This window comes from Triturus cristatus, chromosome 3_1 (genome assembly GCF_964204655.1).
Source record: "Triturus cristatus chromosome 3_1, aTriCri1.1, whole genome shotgun sequence".
In the NCBI taxonomy this organism is placed as follows: domain Eukaryota; kingdom Metazoa; phylum Chordata; class Amphibia; order Caudata; family Salamandridae; genus Triturus; species Triturus cristatus.
The window spans coordinates 314,491,982-314,507,982 of record NC_140583.1 but is presented as its reverse complement, the minus strand read 5'-3'; the positions used below and the strand labels follow the sequence as shown (position 1 = coordinate 314,507,982).

The 16,001-nt window shown below is 47.7% G+C and overlaps 1 protein-coding gene across 2 annotated transcripts in view; it reads right to left on the bottom strand.

Annotated features, from left to right (window-relative positions):
• Positions 1–16,001, bottom strand: part of TERB2 (telomere repeat binding bouquet formation protein 2) — a 394,925-nt gene that overhangs the window by 236,369 nt on the left and 142,555 nt on the right. For both annotated transcript variants that reach the window (XM_085646319.1, XM_085646320.1), the window contains one exon: positions 4,839–4,900. In XM_085646319.1, coding sequence (XP_085502445.1) covers positions 4,839–4,900 — 62 coding nt within the window. The remainder of the gene's footprint in view (positions 1–4,838; positions 4,901–16,001) is intronic.

Here is a 16,001-nt window from a genome sequence, read left to right as displayed (position 1 = left end):
CATCACCTGATATTCGAACAGGCCGAACTTGGTCCGGAAGGCCGTCTTCCATTCATCACCTTGCGAACGCGGACTAGGTGATAAGCCCACGAAAGTCCAGTTTGGTGAAAACTGTGGCCCCTCTTAGTTGGTCAAGAAGTACTGGTATCAATGGTACCTGTTCTTTATGGTCACTCGATTGACTGCTCTAAAGTCAATGCAGGTACGAAGCTAACCTCCCCTTCTTAGGGTACAAAAAAAAGAGACGATGAGACTGGAGATTGTGATGGTCGTATAAATCTGGAGGCGATATGTTAGTCTAGGTACGTGTTTTGTCTCTGGCTCCGTCAAGGCATAGATGCGACTACATGGAATGGCCGCTCCAGGAACCAGATCAATGTGACTGTTGTACTCTCGATGCGGTGGGAGATGGCTAGCTTGTTGCTCATCGAACACCTGTTGGAAGTCATGATACATGTCTGGTAGGGTCACCACACTGCAAGCCTGCAGTGCAACGCTGCCAAAGGTGAGTAATTTTGCGGGAATCTCTATAGTAGGTAGTGTCAATACCTTGGTACAGTGGTTTTGGCAAAACTGAGAAGTCATTGATACGGACCGAGCGGCCCAGTGGACCAGGGGATCGTGCAACATGAGCCAAGGCATACCCAGATCAATTTAAATTGGGGTGCATTGATGAGATCGAACTGTATATGCTCAAAATGTTGTCCGAATTGCACGATTAACGGGATCGTGTGATATCTTACTGGTCTGGAAAAGAGTGCCGTTCCGTCCAGAGCCTTTACAGGTTCCGGCGTCTTTTTTCTTATACATGAAACGTGTAACCTTTGTGCATAATTGCGATCGATAAAATTGCCACTTGCCCCAGAATCTAGTAGGGCCAGCGCTTCTACCTGGTTACCTTCGGGGATCCACAAGGTCACCTGCATGTTTAGGTGTGCGACTAAGCTTTGCAGAGTGTTTGCTAAATACGAGATCTTCGGTGTTTCTTGTTCCAAACAAGAGACCGCAGCCTTCCTCGGGAACTTCAGTTTTCCATTGCTACATCTTCCTCCTCGGTTTGTTGGACCACTGCTTGAGTTTTGTTAGGGAGTGAGCTCTTAAACTCAGAGGTTTTGTTTCGGGCTTACACTCTTTGACGAAGTGGCCGCTTTTGCCACAATACATGCATAGTTTGAGTTTTCTTCTTACTTCCCTTTCTTCTGAGGATAGTGGCCCCCGTATACCATTCATCTGCATAGGTTCAGTTCCATTAACAGTTTTGGGTCCATCAACATGTGTGTTTCTAGGACGTATTACCAAGAATTTGGCTTCTCCCCGATTGCGGTCTCCCTTCCTTTCTTGCAGCTGATGGTCTAGCTGGACCGTGAGGTCAATGAGATCGTCACAAGAGGTAGGAAGATTAACCACTTGGGCCAGGACATCTTTGAGTTCGCTACGGAGACCTTGGTAGAACAAAGAAGCCACCAAAGGGTTGAAGGTGGTTAAATACGTTAACAAATCTTGCGAACCTTGTCTTAGGGTAATCAACTCTCAGTCTAGTGAAAGGAGATGTGTCTTTCGGTCGAACAGTTTCCTAATTTCTGTGCAGAACCCAGAGAAATCATACAATAACAAGTCATTACGTTCGATCAATGGGTTGACCAGCCAGCAGCGTTAAAGCCAAAGTAAGAAAGTACAAACGCTGTTTTGGTTTGATCATCATGAAAGGCGTTTGCCTTACAGAGGAAATGGAGTCTACATTGATGGAGAAAAACACTAAATTTCTTAGGGTCACCATAAAACCGTTCTGGGGCTGCTAGAGGAATCTGTGGAGCATGAATTACCTGGATAGATTGTGTCTGTGTGTGTGTTACACCTATTTGAACAGGATTAGGTGGAGAAAAAAAAGCACTTTTCCCCTTGGCATTTTTCCCACTACTCATGGGTGAAGGAACTGAACTATGATTTGTGGTGGAAGTCTCTGACATGGCACCGGGTGGGGGCAAGGTCCAAGGTTTTAAGTATATTTTTCCACCCTCAGCTTTTCCTTTCCTAGCCACGAACCTCTCTACGAACCGACCCCGACTCTTTACGCAACCCTTGACTTTCTGCTCAGGATGCTTGCACCTCTTCCTGGAGACTGGTCATGGTTTCTAGTACCGCTGTGAGGATCCGATTAGTATCCATCGCTTGGGCTAGGTAAATACGTGGGCTAGGCAATCTGTCGGAAGCCAAACACATACGTGCACTAACCTGATGTATTTAGGCCCAGCAGGAGCGATGAAGATGACAGTCCGACCACTCCCAATGCCGTTCTCCACGGAGAACAGTAAATTGCTCCCCGAGAAGTACGTCTAGGGGAATGGGGGGTGGGACAAAATAATAAAGACAACTTGCGCAGTAGCGGACCTCCCTTACCGGTTATTCTTCCTGGAGCTGGTGAATGCAGGGACTGGAAGACCCAGGGAGTGTCTAAGACTGTGTAGGAGAAGAACAAGAGAGTATCAGCACGCTTAGCCTCCTCAACTGCCCAATCAACAAAAATGCAGGAAGTTAGATGTGGATTAGGTTACACTCATACTTGCATTACTCCAGCTGATGTGAATAAACCACTTACATAAAAGCTACGAGCCGGATGTTTTTTGTTAGACAAACGTGGATGAACCGGAACCGCTGTGAAACTTAAGTCCATAGAGATAAAGCTTCTCTATTGATTGAAAGTTCCTTACTGCTTTCCTAGAGCTGTGTCACATGCAGGTTGTAAATGCGTTAGTGGTTTGTAAAGTTTTCTCAAGGTTGCATTACGTGTGGTTTGCGAAGGGTTAATAGTTGGTAAGCAAGCTGCATAACATGCGATTTCAACAATGTTAATAGTTCCTTAACACGTGCTGGCACAGAAGCGACTAAAGATTAACAGCCTTTAAATCATAATTTGAAGATCACATTAAAATGCAATTAGTCATGCGCGCGCGAGGCCTCGGCTGCGCTGACTTAGATGACTGGGGAATCCTCCCCATTGTTCAGGACCACTTCCTTGGAGCCGGAACGGAACATATAAAGATATGATGGACGTACCTCGTCGGCAGAAGCGGAGATCTGATGGGCATCCCTCGACGGCAGAAGTCCGGTCCAGTCTTCCAGCAGGAGCTGAATCCGGACAGCAAGAGCGGAAGCAGTTCTGTGATGACAGGCGAGATGGCCTAGCAAAGGGCGTGATCGGTGGGAGTGGTTATATACCCTCCACAGGCCAACGCCCAAAATTTAACAGTGACTCATGGCCTAAACAATGACTCATAGCATGATGGGCCTAAACAGTGACTCATAGCCTGATGGAAGATTAATGACTAATGGCCTGATGGCAGATGGGCCTAAACAGTGACTCACAGCCTGATGGGAGATGAATGACTTATGGCCTGATGGGAGATGAAGTGTGTAATCAGAAGTGTCAAATCATTGTGGCAGAATATGTAGCAAAGAACAGTGCTGCTTGAATCCAATGCCTGACTATGGGGTTTGTTCATTTCAATGTGTTAAATGGTAACTTAATCACATACAAGCATACTCTTGCTTTGACGAGACATACCAATTCAGATACTAAGAATAACAGCAGTTCACTCCTGATTTTATGCTGAACCTTCCAAATCCTCCCAGTCATGCTCAAGCAGGAACACCCTAAAGGACTTAGTATATTATCTCCTGCGCCTGCGCTGGGAGTGAACACCCCACTGGAACCTTGTGGGCAGAAGAGTGCTTTTCCGTACACGAGTTCTTGGAATCAGAAGTTGAGTACCCATGACATAAAGGCTGCAAGTTTCTTCTTCCCTCTTTTAAACTACATTAACAGAATTGGCCACATAGCCTGTCTTATGGCTGCATATAACTTTATTGTTTTGTTACATATAACCAGCTGGCATTTCCGAAGTATGGTAAAGATACTGTAAACAAATATGACTTTGAAATAGGTGAATAAGCACATTCAGTGCTTATGATTTCAGAGGAAATTTCCCTGAGAGGGAACTGGGATTGCAGTTAAAAAAACTCCCTACCACCAACAACTGAAGTTCATATCCATCAATACACATGTTCGAAATTAAATCATAGTTCAAAATGTGAAAATACCTTAGAACCCCAAGAATGTTTACTCCAATACATTAAATATATGCAGTTTGTTAAGGACATAGAATAACTACTAAATAAAATACACAAACCTGAATCATACAAGTCAGGTGCAATGTAGCACCTTGCAACATTTTATTTATTTATTTATTTGAGGTTTTATATAGAGCAAACATGACCCGTTAGGGTATCAGATCGCTTTACAGGGAAAAATACGTTAAGTACAGGATGGCATAGGCAGAATACGAGGATGGGGGTTAGGGAAATGACAATAGTAGGACAAAAGCCATAGATATATACAAGAATCAATACAGTTCCTAAATCAGCGAGCGACTTGATTACAGTAGGACATAAGAAAGAGATATATACTATAAACAATACAGTTCCATAATCAGTGAGCGACATGTCAGCGCAATAAAAGAAAAACCAGCAATTGTATACGAGGGGACAAAGAAGGCGGAGGGAACCGGCAGAACATTGGAAGGAGTGAGAATTGTTACACAGAGAAGGCCAAGCAATAAATGAGATTAGGCACAGAAAGAAACCAACAAAACTAAAAGACGGTATGCGCAACAAAGGAGCGTAATTGGAGGAATTTGTTCATTAGGAAGGTTTTAGCTTGTATGCTGCACTGAGTCTGACAAAACCCAGAGAGATTTGGGTCTTCATACACAGAGGATTCACAATCCAGAAGTACAATCAAAGTCAAAAATGAATGTCTTTTTTAAGCAGCTTAGCCTTACCGGTTTGATCAATGACTCGCTGTCCTGCTCCCATATGAAACTGCCAATTTGTCTTCTAATTTCTACAATTATCAATATACTTAGTTAGAAACGACAAGAAAATACATTCAGGAATACATACTAATGGCAATTAGTGAATGTAATTGTGCGTAAGATTAATTGCTTATACCCACTGGGAGTGGCTTGGCTCATTCAAGAGGATACACTCAATTCTACACTGAGACAAAGTAGCTGCTAGCTTTTGAATATATTAACCTTTTTTGTAATCTGGTTGATAGTTGGAAAATACATAGTGCCTCTCCATTCCAGAGTTTATATCTTACAAAAAGAAAAAGAAAAAAAAACATGTTTTCAGACACTTTATGTTTCAAATAAGTTGCTAGTGACTATCATCTTAGTTTCCTTTTCCCATCAACAAAAGAAGAACCCAAATCTTGTCCATTTTTTAGGGCTACCTAACTGTCAATAAGCATGAGGCTTTCCAACATATTTTGTGAGAGTTCATTAAACTGTTAAAGCTATATCGTTCTAAAAAAAGTTTATTTCTTCTATCCCTGAAGTTTAAATTTGGTATCTGGATCACTGCTGTGCATTATGCTTCAACTCATTCATTACAATTGAGACCGGCAAAAACAATAAGCATTCCCCAGTACGCTGGAAAAGAATCAAAAGCTAAAAGAATCAGAAGCTAAAAACGCCTGGCATCCTCAATTATGGCGTCTTCATCCTCCTCGGAGACCTGAAGTTTCACCTGGAAGACGCACTGACCTAAGCACAATGGCACTAATGGAAGACCGAGAAGCTCAGCCTCACCCAACACATGAAAGGGCCCACACACTCCGCCAGACATCTCCTGAACCATATCTTCTCCACCGTCAACGTCTGTGTCGATAAGCCCACATCGGTCACCTTTACAGTATTCCCATCCCACACTAACACAGATTTACCAACAATAGAATTTCCACTTGTGCAGAAACCCTGCCCCCACCCCCCTTACGGACAGCAACAGCGCAACATCCAGACCTCAAGCCAGCTGGTTAATGGAGTAACTCACGATGACAAAATGCCACTGCATCTTTTTATTAACAAGTTCGACATATAAGTACAGTTCAGCAAAAACGATGGATGGGACCACAGTGGAGCCAGTTGCATTATACACATACAGTAGGATAATTCATTGGAAATCACGGGGAGGGGGCATCATCACAGTCGAAACTACGGGGTGGAACACACACATTGCCACGATACTCATTCCAGGGCTCCCATACCCTGGACCATTTTCGGGGGCAGCCGCGGGCTATGTATACTGTATTTTCCCTCAGCATACACCAATCAAGGTCCTTCTTCCAGTCTGTGATGGTGGGTGCGTGCGAGGCCCCCCAGAGCTGGGCTATGTTCTTCTTGGAGACCATGTAGCAGAGAGTGACCCACTGTGTAATATGAGTGGCGAGGTCAGTGGGCTCCCATAAGTTAAGGAGGCATCTGCGCGCCTCTGGCCTAATCTCAACCCCCAATGTTTCACCCACCACTTCGTGTATCGTACACCAGTATTCCTGGACTAGCTCTCAGAGACATATTATGTGCATGAAGGTGCCCATTTGGGTGCTTCCCCGCCTGCAAGACCCATCCGCTGACCCACCCATGTGTAACAATTGGGGACCTGTTATGTAAACTCTGTGTAGGATCTTCAGTTGCACTAAGCGGAGACGAGCTGGTATCGCAACAGTCTTCGGGGCGGAGACTGCTATTTGCCAGTCTTCGTCATCCAGCTCAATACCATCCCCAATCCACTTGTCTCGTAGTGAATGAAGAGGATCTTCCAGTTTATTAATAAGTTTTTGATAAGTGAGGGAGATGGCTTTTTCGGGTAAGTGGCCATCAAGTATTCTGTCATCCAGTGGGGATGAGTCTGGAGGAGAGGAGCCTCGGGGCAATACTGATTGTAGTGCATGCTGGATTTGCAGATATCGGAAACGCTGCGAGTCTGCCAATTCGTATTGTCACTGGAGGGTGTCGAAGGACTTCACGCCTCCTGTGTCCCAGAGGTCTTTAATATGTGATATTCCTATCAATTCCCACTTGTCAAAGTCCTTTGAGTTCCCCAGATCTCCTAAAGCCTGTGAGTCCCACAGGGGTGTAGCGAGAATTAATTTAAAATTCCAACCAAGTGACTTAGTCGCTGAATGCCAGATTTTAACTGCATGATTGGTAGGACCAGTAATAGGATACCGGCCCGGTTTTGAGTACAGTGCTCGATTATAAGTCCCGTGTGGGAGAAGCCATCGATCCATGGTAAACCCTGGATCGTCAGGGCGGCCGTATTTTCCGTGGTTTATGTCTGCTAGGTGCGCAGCCCAGTAATATTTTTTGATGTCGGGCAACCCTATCCCTCCGTCATACCAATTGAGCGTGAGTCTTTGTAAAGCGATACGTGGTTTCCCATCTCATAAAAGGTCCCGATGGAGCCCCTCTATTTCTTTAAAATGCGAGTTTGGAACCGGGTCAGCCGCGTTTTGTAATGCGTATAGGAAGCGGGGTAGGGACATCATTTTAAATAGGGCTGCCTTTCCCATATTGAGAGGGGGAATGACTTCCAATTCGCGATATCTCGTCTGAGCCTTTGTAGTGGGGGAACAAGGTTACGGGCATATCGAAGGGAGTGGTGAAGGGAGATTAATATACCTAGGTATTTGAAGCCTTCTGTAACTATCGGGATCGGGCAGTTTTGGGGGAGCGGAGGAGAGCCTCCATAGAGTACATATATGAGGGATTTTTGACAATTGATACTGAACCCGGAGTATCTGCCAAAAATGGCTAGGATATCGAAGACAGCGACCAGGGATCTCTTGGGGGATGTGAGATACAGAAGACCATCATCCGCGTATAGGGAAATACGATCCACCCAGTCCGGAGACCATCTCATTCCACGGATTACTGGGTCTCTCCGGATCCACGCTGCAAGGCGTTCAAGGGCTAATGCGAATAATAAGGGAGAGAGGTGACATCCCTGACGGGTCCCTCGGCTGAGTGGGAAGGCCTCCGATTTTTTGTTGTTAACGACTACATTAGCCATAGGTTCACTATATAACAGATGCACCCATCGGCTAAATCCAGGCCCAAATCCCAGTTTTGTGAGCCCGGCAAATAGATAAGGCCACTCAATCGTATCAAATGCCATGGTGGCATTCAGAGAAACTAGGATTGCTTCCTCCCGTATGGTCGGTGCCCTACTCAAAACCCTGTGTACTCTGCGTAGATTTAGAGCCGTGTTTCTCCGTGGCATAAATCCTGATTGATCAGGGTGTATTAGGTCCCCTATTACTTTAATCAGCCTATTAGCGAGTACTTTTGCAAGGATTTTAGGTTCTGCGTTTAACAGTGATATAGGGCGGTAGGAAGCACAGTCTGTTTTGGTTTTCCCTTCCTTAAAGATTGTGACAATGGTTGCAATTCTTTGGTCTAGGGATAGCGATCCCTGTTCAAGGCTGTCCTCGTACATAGCTTTTAGATACGGGGCCTGTTTATCTGGCCGGAGCTTGTAGAGTTCGATTGGGATACCGTTTGGGCCGAGGGCCTTGCCCGGGTGCAACGCTCGTATCGCAAGAGCTATCTCGTCAGTGGTGAGGTCACTGTCCATGTATTCTTGGTCAGAGAGTGCGGGAAGGGAAATGTCCCTCAGAAGATCCAAGGAGTTGTCTTCAGTATATGGTGCCACGAGCAGTAGACATTACGGAAGTGTTCTGCAAATTGGTTAACTATGTCTTGGGGAAATCACTGATAGTGCTGGTTGATGTATTGCATTCATTTGGTATTAACTCCGGCCTTGTCATCAACTGGGCTAAATCGTGCGTCTATGTTCTCTCTGGGGAGGACCCTATCCTTCCGCGGGGCTGTCCTATCCAGATCGCCCCGCGGGGATTCCGGTACCTGGGTGTCTTCATTACCCTGGACGCGGAGGCCCGATATAGTCAGAACCTGCTTCCCCCCCTCCAGCGCCTGAAGGAGGATGTTGCGCGTTGGAGGCGCTTGCCGCTCTCACCGCTCGGCCGGGCGGCATTGTTTAAGATGATGACGCTGCCGCGTTTCCTGTACGCTCTGCAGAACACAATGGACGTCGTCCCGGCGCGCTACTTTCGCGAGGTGGAGTGTTTACAGCGCCGACTGTTCTGGGAGGGTAGACCGCGTATCGCCCTGGCGAAGCTGACGCTCCCGTGGTATGACGGGGGGATCGCCCTCCCGGATATCAAACGGTATTATTGGGCCTCCCAGCTGGCTGCGATTAATCACGGCCTGTACGGGCCCGCTCTAAACCCGGCCTTTGAAATGGATAAGATTTTACTGCCGGGTGGTGATTATAACCGAGCGCTGTACTCCGGCTCGCTTGACGCACGTCTGACGGGCCCCACGCGTGTCATGGTACGAGTGTGGCACGCGGCTAATGTGGCGATGGTGTGGAAAGGTCGTTTGACCCGGGCGTCGCCACTATACGCATCTGAGCAGTTGGGCTCCCTGTGGACCTCGAAGGGCTTTGAAAAGTGGGACATGATAGGCATCAGCAGGGTGGGTGATCTCTGGACTAGGGGGGGGATTCAAAACGTTCGAGATGCTACGGACAGAATTCCAGTTGCAGGACAGGGAGTACTTTCGGTATATGCAGATCCATCATGCGCTATGCTCCGTATTCCCGGACGTTGCCTCCATCCCGGAGTATTCCCCTCTGGAGGATAGAGTGCTAGATGGACATGTACCGGACAGCACGATTTCATTGATCTATAAAAAACTTATCAATGACCGCTCAGGACTGCTGACTAACCTTCGTGAGGCATGGGTGGCCGATGGATTGGAGCTGGATGACGAGGACTGGGTATCGGCGGTGGCCTCCCCGAAAGAGGTGGCCATACCGGCCCGCCTTCGCTTCGTCCAGCTCAAGGTACTCCATAGGGTCTATGTCACGGGGCCAAGGCTACTGCGTATGGGATATGCTGTAGACGGGTTGTGTAAGCGTGGGTGTGGTTCTTTGGGGACCTTTTTCCATATTTTGTGGGAGTGCCCGGAGGTGGAGCGATTCTGGCGTGGTGTGCATGAGGTCCTGCGGGTGGTTACGCGTGTGTCGCTGCTGCCCGAAGCGAGGACATGCCTGTTGAATGTGTGGGAGCCAACCGACTACTCGGTGCCGCAGACGCGGTGGGTGACTCTGGGATATATGGTGGCCAAACGCGACATTGCTCAACTGTGGGGTTCCCAGAGGTCGCCGACTGTCTCGGCATGGAAGGATAACATGGATTGGTGCATGTTTCGGGAAAAGGTAGTCTATGTTGCGAGAGGTAAGCCTGGGACATGGGTGAACGTATGGGGCCCCTGGAACGCCTACCGCGGGGGAATCTGTACCCCGCCATTATTGCCCGATCCGTCACCGGCCCCATCCCCTTAGCCAGTTTATCTCCCCGGTCCCGGACACTGAGTCCACCTAATCCCAGTTTTGACCTTTTTCCCCCCCTTGCTACTCCTATGGATTGGTAGGGTCCCCCCCGCTAGGGGAGCACATGCTGCTGTTTCCGATTGTGGGTTGCCTTGTGGATTTGTTCTTTTGTTGTTATTTATATTAAAATGAAACCGTTGTGTGCCCGGATGGTGTGGCTACCACCGCTTCTAACTCCTGTGCATTTCCCTTTGCCGCGGCATGCGCGCTATTGTTTGTATCACATGCTCCTCTTGCTTGCTAGCGGCCGGCCTGAAGGTTGTAGGCCCATCTCTGTATATTTTTGAATTTTGTAATAAACGGTTTCAAAAAAAAAAAAAAAACTATGTCTTGGGGGTCTGTTACGGGCGACATGTCGGTGTCTCTAAGTTCCGGGACGAGCCTACTAGCGTGCTCCTTTTTATCAAGCCAGGCGATTAATTTTCCGGCCTTATCTCCCCAGTCGTTGATACGACCCATTCTGTCTTGACCTAGGGTTTTAGCACGGTCAGTGACTAATGCGCAGTATTCGTTTTGGCGTAGGTGGAGTGTATGGATAACGTCAGGAGTGATGTCAGAGCCTATGTCTTGTTCGAAACGATACAGCTCTTGTTCGGTGTCAGAGATGTCTTTTATTTTGTCTTTTTTGGATCGCGCTATTAGGGAGAGGGCCTGACCCCGGATAACTGTTTTAAAGGCTTCCCACAGTATCTGTGGAGAGTCAACGGTGTGTTCGTTCTCCGAGAAGTAGTGGTCTATGGACTTGATTACTTCTTTGCGTATTTTTAAGCTACCATGGATTGATAGGGGCAACTCGTCCTACTTGTGTTTGGTCTATGACTATGTGGACCCACAATGGAGAATGGTCAGAAACACCCCTAGCTAGATGTCGAATCTCATGGATATTCGCGACTTGCGGAGCAGGGACTATTATGTAGTCAAGACGGGAAAGGCTATTATGTGGCCTGGAGTGAAAGGTGTGTTGAATTATGTCCGGGTTATATGTTCTCCATCCATCCACTTGTCCCATTGCCTCCAGGAAACTAAAGAAGGAGTGTGGCGTGTGAGGTAATATGCGAGGGGGGTGTCTGTCCATCATGCCAGAGAGCATTGAGTTAAAGTCTCCGCCAAGTACCAGGTGCCCATCAGGTAGCGCTAGCAGTATACTGCTGAGGTCGGTAAAAGTCGTGGCTTGTAAGCCTGGCGGTGCATATACCGACATAAAGGTAATGGTTTGACCCTCCCAAGTGCCAGTGATCCGGACATATCTGCCTCGGTCATCCGTCCAGGTGGACGTGAGTGACAGGGGAAAGGATCTATTTGCAGGACACCTGAGGCTTGAGCCGGGTGCATAGCTAGAGCGCGAGACTTAAAGCGTATTACAGAATTGTTTTTAAAAACTGTTGTATTTTAATTACTGCCACGAAATTGTCACTGCCATTTGCACATGAGGATTGTTCATGCGTTTTTGCACAGTTCGATCTTACCTGCCTAAACGTAGCCGCCATTTTAGGTGCCCTGAGGTTAGCGCTCTAGGCTTCCTCATCTGCCCCTATTTAGGTCGATGCTCTCACGACCGCGCGCAGCGGGCGCGCCTAAGGCAAGCCCGTCTGCGCCCGTCCGCGGCCGGCCGGGGCAAGGGGCCACAACCCCTGACCAAAGAGGGCTAGCAATCCGCTGAAGTGCTCGACAACTTCGAGCTCTCTGCCCACCTCTCTCTAAAGCTTGTTTACACAGTCTGAAGGCAGAGGAGTCTGGTAATTGTATAGAATGTCAATACAACTGGCGCACCGAGCCCGCGCATAAGACCAAGAACAGCAAGCTCTTATGCGGCTTACTCAATACTAGATCTATGCGGAAGCATAGCCTTGACATTTACGAGCTGCTTACAGATCTGCAACTGGATCTACTATTTCTTACGGAGACCTGGCTCGACCCTGACTCTGAGCCTGATATAATAGCCTCTCTCCCTATGGGATACGTATTGGCTCGCTCAGATAGGATGGTGGGCAGAGGTGGTGGAATAGCCATTGCTTACAAACAGCCACTATACTGCCAGCTCGAACCTCTTGCAATTGCTGACAGTGAGACGGGTGCCTTTTCCATCAAGGTCAACGAGGGAAACATACTGAAGGGCTTTCTGATCTATCGTCCTCCGGGTCCTTTTACTCAGTTCTCCAATAGCCTCATTGATGGCCTGACTGAGACCGCCTTACGGAGAGATAAATTTATGCTCTTAGGCGATCTCAACATCCATTGGGATGACCCGCTGGACAAAGGAGCAACTGATCTCTGTCAACAATTACACTCCCTCCAACTAGAGATTAAATCCAAAGTCCCCACCCATCAAAAGGGACATTCACTGGATCCTATCTTTGCGAATTGGGAAGGTATTGAAATTAAGGCCCCTGTTCCTGTTGCTTGGTCTGATCACTTCCTTGTTCCGTTTACATTAACCATCCCTCTGAGCAATAGCCATAAGAGGACCAACTCTAAATTTATGAGTCGTAAATGGACCGCATTCTCCAAAGCTAGGTTCGACATTGCCCTGTCCATGGGCGGCAAACCAGGAGGTGAGGATGCAACATCTGCTTCTGAAAGATTAGATGCTCGCATAAACAAAGCTCTCGATGACACTGCCCCTCTCTGCTATAATAACTCGCACAGAAGGCATCAGAAATCCGCCCCTTGGTACAGTAAAGAACTCCGTGCATTGAAAGCAGAATGTAAACAATATGAAAGACAGTGGAGATTGGCCTACCTTGATCAAGATAAACAAAGATATAAAGATAAACGCAGGAAATATCATACCGAAATTAGGCGGGCCAAAACTAAGTACTTCTCTGGTAGGATAGATGAAGCGAATAATTCTACCAAGGAGCTTTTTAAAATCTACAAGGAAATTGCTGTCTGCGGTGCCTCGATGGACCAGTCATTGGTCACTGAAGATACCTGCAATCGTATCGCTGCCTTCTTTTCGGACAAAGTAGCTACCATCTACTCCTCGTTCTTGGGAGGGACGGAAAAGGGAGCAGCTTTCTTTGAGAGCAAATCAGTAGACACAGATACGAACAGTCTAACCAACTTCCTTGTCCCTCCCTCGAATGAGCTCCAGCGGATCTGTTGCTCGATAACATCAGGCTCCCCACGAGACCCTGCATCTCCTAAACTTCTAGCAGAGAGCATAGAGACCCTTGAACCTTATATTAGTGATGTTCTAGATCTCTCTTTTAGCTCTGGAAGTGTACCTCAGAGCTGGAAACAGGCGGTAGTTCTTCCACTCCAAAAGAAGCCTAACCTTAGTTGGGACAGGCTGGACAATCTCCGACCCATCTCTCTCCTCCCCTATATGGCCAAAGTGGCAGAAAAGGTAGCCAATCTTCAATTGATGGCATTTGTGGAGAAAGCCAACCTGCTCCATACTACACAGTTTGGTTTCCGGGCCCACCACTCTACGGAACTTGCGTTACTCCTGGCCACTGAAACCGTTAGGAAAGGTGCTGATGAGGGACATACTATGGCCCTCGTCTTACTGGACCTTAGTGCAGCCTTTGACACTGTAGCACATTCCATCTTGCTACAGTGTCTCAACAAAGGAGGAGTTACGGGTTCTGCACTTAGGTGGATCCAATCCTTTCTCACTGACAGGAGCTTTCAGGTTAGGCAGGGAGAACATTACTCTCGTATGTTCCCTCTTAATCAAGGGGTTCCACAGGGCTCTGCCCTGAGCCCCACCTTGTTTAACCTGTATGTCTCTCCGATTGCCACCATAGTGGAAAGCCACGACCTCCAGTTAGTGACCTATGCCGACGACACACAGCTCATCATCTCGCTGTCACGGGCACCGGATGTTTCGGCATCCAGCTTCAGAGCATGCATGCAGGAGCTTGCTTCCTGGATGTCTACTAACTGCCTGAAGCTGAATGGGTCGAAAACTGAAGTGCTCGTGGTGGGGGGTGCACCGAGTGTGTGGTCGTCCGCATGGTGGCCAGATTGCTTGGGACCCACACCTGTGCCGTGTCAACAGGCAAAAAATCTGGGAGTGGTATGTGATTCTGATCTCGCCTTCACTGCCCAGATTAATCGGGTGGTTGGAACCTGCTTTGGCATGCTTAAAAGTCTAAGGAAAACTCTCGATCTGCTTCCAGTCAGCGCCAGGAAGACTCTTGTTCATGCCCTAGTCACATCTAGACTTGACTATTCTAATCTTCTATACTTGGGCGTGACAGCAAAGTGCCTTAATCGTCTCCAAGTTCTTCAAAATGCCACAGCTCGATTGGTACTGCGACTGCCTCGACGTACACCATCTAAAGCCACCCTGAAGACTCTCCACTGGCTGCCCGTTAGGGAGAGGATCATCTTTAAGGCACTATGTCTATGCCATCGTATTATGATGAGCAGGGCGCCTACTCCCCTCTGCAATCTTATCACCCCCTACAGACCGGAGCGGTCGCTTCGCTCCTCGGGCACTGGACTAGCTGTCATCCCCAAATTTCGGAAAGCTCGAATGGGAGGGAGATCTTTTAGATTTCTCGCGGCCAAAAACTGGAATCTTCTCCCGGCAGAGCTTCGCCTCGAATCCTCAGAGAATAAATTTCGCAAAGCACTAAAAACCCATCTCTACCGCTCAGCACTGCTATGACCTTCTTCCTGATTCGCCTAAATTTCCTCTCAGCGCGGGGACACGCCGAGGTGCGTAACCATGCGCTTTATAAAATTCCATAATAATAAATGACGCCTACACCTCTTGAATTGAATGTAAAACCCGTGTGTGCGACCATTGAGTAACCCCATCTATGCATTGCCTTGGATGTGTTACAGACTAAGTGAGTTTCCTGAAGCAACATGATGTCTGGCGCCAATCTCTTGACATATTGCAGTACCACACTTTGTTTGATTTTGTCCCCCAGCCCGTTAACATTCCAACTCAAGATTTTGATTTCTTTGTTCCGCTGTATACCCATTGGTATCTAAGTGGAGTGCGATAACTTTTGCAATAAAGGTGGACTGTACTGTCGAGATGAATCAAAGAATAACAAACAAATAAAACAACCCCTCCCAACAACCCCCACCCTGCTCCCCTGCACTCTGGGCTCCGAACTGCCCATTATTATCAAATCAGAGTGCCTGTCGCCCAACAAGTTATTAAAAGAAGATACTAGGGCAGGCCTAAGCGCCTCGTCAACCCCCTTCCCCATTGCTGCAAACTTTAGGTGCTTAAAGTCTAATTTAGTCCAAGTATGGTCTATCAGTTGCTGCAGTGCGCAAGCTTACATGTCGATGTCCCAGGTTTCACAAGTACGTTAGTGGTAGTTACTCTATGGGATGAACAGGCGGCCGGGAATTAAGTAGAGTCTTACTGGTGAAGTATGACTGTCCGTTTCAGTGATCTCTGGAGCCCCTCTCTGTTGACGTCTTCCACTCATCCAGCCAATCAGATGCCGCCTCAGGAAGGTCGAAGAAGCGAGTCTTTCCATTGGCCTCGACTCTCAGACGAGCCGGGAAGAGCATGGCGTATTTGAGACCCTTTTCACGCATCCTTCGTTTGACATCTAGGAATGAGCGTCGACGCATCTGCACGGCTTGAGTAAAATCGGGGGGAAAAGGTGATGTCTGAGTTGTCTATTTGGATTGGCGGAGCAACTCTGGTGGCTTGCAGGATCGTGTCTCTGTCCCTATAGTTTAATAATCTGGTCGGCATCGGG